We start from the raw sequence: 9,431 nt of genomic DNA, 5'->3' as shown, positions 1-9,431 counted from the left end.
GTTCCATCAGGTTGTATTTCATTGTTTTCATCTTCAATTTCATCCCTTTCAAGATTGAAAGGTATTGGAACATATTCCTCTTGATCACTCTTCCAATTCCATGAATTGTCCTCACTGAAAATTACACTCCTTAAGAGTACAATCTTCTTAGATTGCAGATCATACACCCTGTAACCCTTTTCACAGCTTCCATATCCCATAAAAACTCCTTTTCTAGCCTTGTCATCAAATTTCTGCCTCAAGGGTGATGGAACATGAGTGTAACAGATGCAACCGAAAACTTTCAGATGCTTGATTTCTGGTTTTCTACCTGTGAATGCTTCAAATGGTGTTTTGCTTGACACAGATGTTGTAAAACATCTGTTTTGGAGATATACACAGCTTTACTTACAGCTTCTGTGTGAGATCCCACATCGACCAAACGGAGAGGGGGTGACGTGCCTTATATGGCACACCTCGCATCCATCTAGCGTGAGGCCTCTTGGGTGCGAAGGAAGTTCGGCCCAAGAACAAAACCGTGAGGGCCCAGTCGTGGGTGCCAGAGCGGACAATATCATGCTGAGTGGAGTTGGGCCAGTCCGCTGCGCCACTCTGAACTTAGGTGAGGCCTTTTGGGAGCTCACTGGCTTCGGGTTAGTAGGAACTCCAAAGTTAAGCGAGTTGGAGGCTGGAGCAATCCCAGGATCGGTGACCACCCTGGGAAGTTGCTTCGTGAGCTTCCAGAAACAAAACCGTGCGAGCTGGTGAGAATGTAGCCAGGCCCAAAGCGGACAATATCGCGCTACGGCGGAGCCGGTCCGGGGTGTGACAATTTGGTATCGGAGCCACTCTGCCGTGTGGTGCGAGTGTGCCGACGAGGATGTCGGATCCCTTAAGGGGGGTGGATTGTGAGATCCCACATCGACCAAACGGAGAGGGGGTGACGTGCCTTATATAGCACACCTCGCATCCATCTAGCGTGAGGCCTCTTGAGTGCGAAGGAAGTTCGGCCCAAGAACAAAACCGTGAGGGCCCAGTCGTGGGTGCCAGAGCAGACAATATCATGCTGAGTGGAGTTGGGCCAGTCCGCTGCGCCACTCTGAACTTAGGTGAGGCCTTTTGGGAGCTCACTGGCTTCGGGTTCGTAGGAACTCCAAAGTTAAGCGAGTTGGAGGCTGGAGCAATCCCAGGATGGGTGACCATCCTGGGAAGTTGCTTCGTGAGCTCCCAGAAACAAAACCGTGCGGGCTGGTGAGAATGTAGCCAGGCCCAAAGCGGACAATATCGCGCTACGGCGGAGCCGGTCCGGGGTGTGACATTCTGCCCAAAAAATCACTGGAATTCCTTTCTCTGTCATCATGGATCTTGCCATCTCACAGATTGTTCTATTTCTCCTCTCAGCAACTCCATTTTGCTGAGGAGAGTAGGCAATGGGTAGTTGCCTCTCCATTCCTATGCTTGCACAAAAATCTTGGAATTCATGTGAGGTATACTCACCTCCTTTATCACTCCTTAGCCTTTTCAAACTAAATCCACTTTGCAATTCAACAAAACCTTTGAATTTCTTGAACACATTAAAGGTATCAGATTTATTTCTAAGGAAGTATACCCAGCACATTCTTGAAAAGTCATTAATGAATGTGATGAAGTACCTATTTCCACCAATTGACTCATTTTGCATTGGTTCACACAAGTCTGTGTGCACTAATTCCAGTGGACAGCTTGCTCTCCATGCTTCCTCTTTATCAAATTTCTCTCTGTGTTGTTTTCCTAAAACACAACCTTCACACACATCCTTCATTTCGGTTAACACAGGTAGTCCAGTCACCATTTCCATCTGCTGCATCTTTTTCATGCTAACAAAATTCAAATGTCCAAGTCTTCTATGCCAAATCCAAGAGTCTTCAATCACTGATACTTTTCTTGCTGCAGGTGTCATATTCTAGTGAAAGAGGGAAACATCGATTTCCTCCCATGACCACTTTTGCTACAACATTGTTGAGGCTGCCATCATCAAAGATAACTGCCATGTTACCCCCAAATAGGACATAGTAACCATGCTCCATCATTTGGCCTACACTCAATAGATTCTCATCCAAGCCCGGAACAAGCAACACTTCATGTATATACCTTCTCCCATGCTAAGTTTCAACCACTAGAGTGCCCTTTCCAATTGCTTGTACAAGATCTCCAGTGCCCATTTTAACTTTACAAGTCACGGTTCTGTCAATGTTTATTAACACAGACTCTTGAGAGGTCATGTGGTTGCTGCAGGCACTGTCCACAAACCATACACTTTTATCTTGCAAACTTGCAGAGTGACAACCATAGAACATAGTTCCTGTGGTTACTTCTTCTTCCTTTGCATAGTTGGCTACTTGTTTGTGACTATGACCTTCACAGTCCTTTGCAGTATGACCAAACCTATTGCATTTTCCACATCTAGGTTTGCCTTTGTGCCTGCACACACCAAAATGATACTTCTGACATACTTGGCACTGTGGTTTCACACTTCCTTGACTGCTACTACCTTGCTTGTTCTGTGAATTGAAGCTATTGTTCCAATTTCCTCCAGCACTATTATTCCAGCTTGAGCCATTATGGTTGTTCAAGCTTCCATTTTGAGACCAATTTGATCCCTTTTTGTCTTGTCCTTGCCACTTTTGATTTGGTCTACTTTGTGAGCCCTTATGAGTGCCATGAACTTGGTTATTTCCAACCTTGAGGCTACTGAAAGCTTTCTTAGTTCCTGTCAATTTATCCCTTTCATCATGCAAGTCTTCCCTTTTATCATAGACCTTGACAGATGCAATAACTTCTTCAACTCTAAGAACATCAAGATCTCGAGTTTCTTCAATGATAGACACAATGGACTTATATTTTCTACCTAGGCTCATCAAGAGTTTTTGCACAATTCTTGTTTCAGACATATCTTCACCAAGTGATTTCAAATTATTCACAGTTCCAAAAAACTTAGACAAATAGCTATCTAGGCTTTCACCATATGTCATTCTCATATACTCAAAATCTGCTCTAACTGCTTGAAGTTTTACAGCTCTTACCTTTTTATCTCCTCTGTACTCTCTTCTCAGAGTATCCCAAGCTCCTTTTGCAGTCTTCTCATTTCTGATGCGAGGAAAGAGCTCATCTGTTAGCGCTTCTTGAATAAGACTCAATGCCTTGGCATTTTTGATCTTATCTTCCCTGGAGATAATAGGTGCTTCCACTGCAACTTGCTCAACCTCCCTTCCTTCCCCTTCCACTAGGTAATTGAGGGGACTTCAACTCTCAGCCACGTTCTAGCGATACTCTTATCACAGTGCAACAACAATGGAGGCAGGGAATGCTGGAGATGCGAGGAAGAGTTGAGAACAGACGTGAGGCTACTTACCAAGGATGCTAGAGTTTTTTAATTTGCTATTTCAGTTTTTTATTTGTTTATAAGGATTATTGAAACGAGAATAAATAAATAAAAATATAATACACATGGCAACATTCACTAATTGACATGAATTGACACATCAACCGCCACATAAAGTAGTCAACTAAGGTGGTCAATGTTGTGTGTCTAAATAGCATTATGAGAATTATAACTCTAATATTATGTTCGACAATCACTAGAATGAGTTAACAAACTAAAAGAAAAGAGATCAAGAGAAAGAGAGAGACCAATGATGAATGGGAAAATGATCCAACCACCGCGCCTGCAACGAGAATATGAGGATGCATGGGCTCCATCATTGTGGGAAAGGGACTCATCCATGTTGGAGGGTCAACTATTTAAGCTAGCTCAAAGTTGCTGCTCTTTGAATGCTTACAACTTGTAGTGTGATATTCAACATGAAACCACTGCAGCATGGGTTAATATATCTGAGAATCCTCAGTTCTACACAACCCACAAAATACGTTTGCCATGGTGTCCTGAATTTCGGTTTTTTAAACTAACAGTCCTTCATTTTGTTGAGTGTTTGTCCCCAAATAGAAAGTAATAATAATAAATATATAATAAGACCAGTTTCAATAATGAATGAGTTAACCTAATTGTTGATTCTCACAATTCAAAACTAGAAGCATCGATTTCATTTCGAAAGTTGGAGAAATAACTCCAAAAAAAGAGCAGCAACCACATATTCCTAAAAGTTAATTACTAGAGTGTAATTCAAGATACAACTAGCACTGCGCAATTCTAGTCAACATATTGTAATATTAATGAACCTCTCATAATTCCAGTCTGTTGCATAATTTATTTAAAACTAAAATATGCTAAATAAATAAGAGAAGACTGCATATTGAAAGAGATTGCACAAACTATCAAAGACACGATCAATGAAGCAGACAAGGGAGGAGTTCCAACAAAGCAATTGAAGATCAGATCAATTCTCAATGCTTCAACAGCACTCTTGGTTTTATACACTATCAATGCAGGAAAAAAAGTTACAATATGACCCATTTATGCGCAATTGGAGTAACAAAACAAGATTTACATCACAGCAAAATGTATGTACATTGCAGCATAAAAGTACAGATAGTGCTGGGAGACAGACGGTGGTGACTTACTAACAATATCAATTGTGAAAAGAGCGTTACTGGCCTTTCAAGTATTTATGTACAGTCACTTGAGGAGGAGGAGTTTTTAACAAAGTTAGCAAAAATTTAGCTCCTCTCTTAAGAATAACACTTTTGATTAAACTTTTTAGCAATAGTGAAAAATAAGAGGGGACAAGGCCTAAGTAGGACATCAAAGTGGTTACCCTCCAAATCAAAAGTCCTAAGCACCCCCATTTGTCACCATTGTTGAAAGATTTCATAAAAACTGCAGTTGTTAAAAGGAGGGAGAAAATCTTTACAAGTTTTGTTAAAAACCCTTTGGCAAGAGCATAGCTTTTCTTGCAGCAGAGAGATTTTTGTTGAGAGCTACCACTTGCACTTGCATCAGCTGAATTGCGAAGAGAATCAGTAATGCTGATGTTGATGGCTTGGTTCATCATCATGATTTGGTTGAGTTGTTCCACGTCTTGCTCGTGCACCAAACGCAACCCACACTTCTTTATACTCGAGCAATTTCTTCTGTCTGAGGGCCAAGTATGACTCTTATAATAAGTTTGGAATAAAATCTTCATCTGACTGCATTGCCTCTTCCAATCCTCACTAGACACATAAAATACACAAAGGTGATCTGACACAACATGCCCTATCTTTAACGAAACATTCGCAAGCTGTTTTTTTCCGGACCAACAGTCAACTGTAAAATAATCAAATTTAGAAAGGTCATGAGCTGGATTTGGGTGATCTTCTTCAAAGACAGCACATAAAGCAAACCCCATCCAGGTGCTACAAGAATCCAGAGGTAGCTCCACAATTAAGGAATCTCCCACACTTTGATTTTTGAACCACTCTGGAATTCTCCTTCCAGGAGTTACAATGTTTAATTGGCCAACTTGTACCTATACCAAGCATAGGTTAGTAACTTGTTAATTATTATTATTACTATTATGGCAAACAACGAGAGACAGACAGAAAGAGAGAACCTGAAGGAATCTCCATAGCACTCCAAGTATTAAACTATCGCAGCCGCCTTCATTCTCAACCAATCCAAAGCAATTCACACAACTCAACTTAACACCATAATTTCTTATGTTTCCATTCCACGTTGGCGGACTTGGAAACATTATTAAGGAAGTGCAATCGTCTATGTCTATAGATACTAAGTAATTTGATGTAAGATGAGGAAATTGTTGAAGCCTTTGGCACCTAGCCAGGTCAAATGACTTAAGCTTAGAAAGATATCTAAAGCTTACAGGAAGAGTAACAAAATTGTTTCCACTAAGATCTAATTCTTGTAAAGAGGATAAGCAACCAATATCTCCGAGAAGATCCCCTTCACAAAGACCACAATCACTCAGACACAATGCCGTTAAAGAACACAAACCATGTAGCGAACCCATCACAAAATCTTTTCTTTGAGATAAGCAGGGAAGGCCCCACCAAAACCTTGATTTATAAGCCTCTGATCCACATCTACTCAAAATTTCCAGATTTTTCAAACGAACAATAGAGCGTGGGAGCTGTCTTATAGCAGTCCCATCCAAAGAAAGCCATTCTAAACACTCCATATCCCCCAAGTTTTCTGGGAGTTCCTCAAGATTTGAACATCCCTCCGCCAGAAGCCATTCAAGAGACTTCAAATTACAAATTGCACTAGGAAGACCCAAGAGATTTTTACAATTGCTTAGATGCAAAGTAGAAAGGCCAACAAGACATCCAACTGATGAAGGTAAATTCTCAATGGACGTCCCCCCTAAATTAAGCATTAACAAATTTTTCATTTCTCCTGAAAATTCTGGAATCTTTTTTACTTTTGAGCAACCACCAAAATCCAACCTTTTTAGCCATTTGAGATCTGCAATTGACGGATGAATCTCAACTAATTTCTCACACCCTTCAAGACACAACTCCTCGAGTTTTGGAATGCGAGTGAAATTTGGGGTTGTTGCCAAGTTTTTTGAGTAACCAAGGTCCATATATTTCAAGTTGGGCAAGTCCTGTACAATTCAGAAAACAAAGTAGAATATATAATTAGCGACTAAAAAAACTTTTACTTTTTGTCAAAAAATTTGTAAGATGGCATAGGGTCAATAATCTTACCTTTCTTCCATCCCAAAGCCGAACAAGTTTGTTGTGACGCATCTCAACTCTAACAAGGAAAATTGGTTGAAAATCTGATGGGAAAATTTTGGAAGGATACCAATTCCATTTCATAATTCTTAAGGAATTAGGAAGAAATGTGGGGTTTGAAGAAATGATCACATTATCAAATTCAAGAAATTTCAGGTAAAGCATCTTAGAAAATGCTTCACAATTCCAACCCACCTCTTCAAGTTCCGCCATCCTTAAGGCAATGCCTTGAATTTTGTTAGTTGCCTGTAATAAAGAATAGTAAATGAAAAGTTAATTCCACATTCAAGTCTAAAATTGAGTTAGAAAGAAATCATATCTCTTCCAAAAAAAAAAACACAAAATAACATTTTCTACGTAACTTCTTACCGTATTGTTTAGAAATACATGAGAAATGTCATTATGATGGCACAACCGACTGCGTTCACCAGGCTCTTCAGGATTCTCTCGGCGAACAATTTCCAATGCCATTTCTTGTATCAAATCATGCATCTCAACAATGTTGTTTCGGGCGATAGTTAAAAGCGATTTATGAATGAGAGCATTTATCCCAATACGACCACATACGCCATAACTATCTAGTATTTCAATTACTTCCTCCTTGCCCTTTCCCTTATAGAAAAATGCAATATCAAGAAATATATTCTTGTTCATCTCATCTAGTCCATCATAACTTAGTTTGAGCAAATCGAAAATTGTTGACTCAGGAATTTTCCGTAGCTTATCCAATTCACTTTTCCATTCATCTCGATCTCTCTTATACATAGAGCATCCCAAAATTTTAAGAGCTAATGGAAGGCCTCTAGCATAATTTACAAAGCACTTAGACAATTCCTGAAAACCTTCCTCGGGTTCAATTTTTTTAAAGGCGTTCCGACTAAAGAGCTCAAGAGCCTCATCATCACCTAATCCCTCTACCTTGTATGATATCTGCATATCATGCTTAACTAGCAACCGTTCATCTCTAGTTGTAATGATGATTCTACTCCCCTTACCAAACCAATCCTTTTCTCCAACCAATTTCTCTAGTTGGCTTGATTCATTCACATCATCAAGAATGAGAAGAACCTTTTTATTACATAAGCAATTCTTAATGAAATAGGTACCCCACTGTTCATCCCAAACTCGAATAATTTGCTCCTTCAAGATCGGGAAAAGAAGCTGTCTTTGTAGATCAACAAGATGACCACGTTCAGAAACCTCTCTAACATTAGCAAGAAAGCAGCTAACTTCAAAATGAATAGAAATGCTCTCATAAACTTGCTTAGCAATGCTAGTCTTGCCAATGCCGCCCATCCCCCATATCCCTATAAAACGAACATCATCTGAAGGAGCTAAAAGCAAGTCTATTTGCTCAGGTGTAAACTTAATTCCCACTAACTCTGTGGAATCTAACAATTTGTATGTGCGATGCACTTTGCTCCACACCCATTCAACAATCTTTTCAATGAGCTTTCTTTCACACCTACAAGGAAGAACAATGATTAAGTCAAAAGTATAAGCCATAGATATAACAAGGTCTAAAGGTACAATAAAGTGAAAATTGGCTTACAAAAAACCCAAGTATGGGTCTTATTAAGACATATGGAGAAGTTGCTAATTCATGCTTACTCATTCTTTGAATCCAACCCAGATAAATTGGCAACTTCTGTTAAAGCATCTCTCCAGCGCATCACCTTTTCTATGTCTTCCCTGAACCTTTTCTCATGCTCAACAAACGCGCCTGCAAAACTGCCGCTTTGTTTTCGTACGTCAGAGGGATCCACATTATAAAACACTGGCAGAACTGTACCCTTGGATTTCATGCATTGGAGAATCTTTGTAAGTTCCTCCAAGCACCAGGAAGAAGAAGCATAGTTTTGCGAGAGAACAACGATTGCAAGCCTTGATTCTTGGATTGCATTGAAGAGCTCTGAAGAAATAGTTGTCCCTCTTTCAAGCTTTGGATCATCCTTGAATGTTTTAATGCCCATGTGCTGCAATTCGTGGTATAAATGGGAGACAAAGCTGTTTCTAGTGTCCACACCCCTGAAACTCAAAAACACATCGTGGTTCCATTGACGAGGAGCCGACTGATCAGCTGAAGAAAGAAAGGCAGAGGTTCTTTGGGTGCTCAACGCCATTGGCAATCTGCTGCTGCTGCTGCTGCAAAGACTACTCAATGAAACAAGAAGTTCCCTAATTAAATATACAAAAATCCAAACACTCGACTGAATAAATGCAAAGATGATCATAAATGGCTTGAAAAATGAAAAGGATTGAACTTTGAAGAGGGTTTTTTTTTTTTTTTTTTTTTTTTTTTTTTTTTTTTTGGGTAAATGAAGATTTAATGAACCGGATAAAAAATACGGGCGTTGAAGGCATATAAGCAGCAAACCAAGTTTCAGAGCAAAAGAAAAGGAAACAACAACTCAGCAAACATGTCAATTTGGACCATATTATATGTTATGTCGTCATACTTTCAAAGTATGGTCCATCTTAGCAAACAAGAGAACATTACTTTGTACTTCCAGTTCAGCAGAGAGAAACAGAGAAATTCAACATATAATCATGCTATGCACCAATTTCAACATTTAAAACAAAAATATGATGCCATCTCAACTAAAAACTGCAAATGCTTTATCTTAATGTTACCTGAACAAAGAAATTATGGAAATGGAGACGAAGTACGGCAGCAGCTTTAGCTTAATGTTACCTGAACACCAAAAGAAAAATTACAAAGCCAGATAGAATTGGTAAGATAACAAGCACAAGACCAGCAAGCCAACCAGAAACTC

At 39.6% G+C, this 9,431-nt stretch overlaps 1 protein-coding gene across 1 annotated transcript; it reads right to left on the bottom strand.

Annotated features, from left to right (window-relative positions):
• Nucleotides 1–2,120: 2,120 nt before the first annotated feature.
• Nucleotides 2,121–9,425, bottom strand: LOC117638290 (TMV resistance protein N-like). Its single transcript, XM_034373429.1, has 7 exons — nt 9,350–9,425; nt 8,266–8,808; nt 7,024–8,119; nt 6,625–6,900; nt 5,508–6,521; nt 4,898–5,423; nt 2,121–3,241 (listed from the first exon to the last, which is right to left on the bottom strand). The coding sequence occupies exons 2-7, from the start codon at nt 8,775–8,777 to the stop codon at nt 2,121–2,123; spliced, it is 4,545 nt and encodes a 1,514-aa protein (XP_034229320.1). The 5' UTR covers nt 8,778–8,808; nt 9,350–9,425.
• Nucleotides 9,426–9,431: the final 6 nt, after the last annotated feature.

The sequence above is a fragment of the Prunus dulcis genome, chromosome 8 (assembly GCF_902201215.1).
Source record: "Prunus dulcis chromosome 8, ALMONDv2, whole genome shotgun sequence".
In the NCBI taxonomy this organism is placed as follows: Eukaryota; Viridiplantae; Streptophyta; class Magnoliopsida; order Rosales; family Rosaceae; genus Prunus; species Prunus dulcis.
This window is presented reverse-complemented; position numbering and strand designations above follow the sequence as displayed.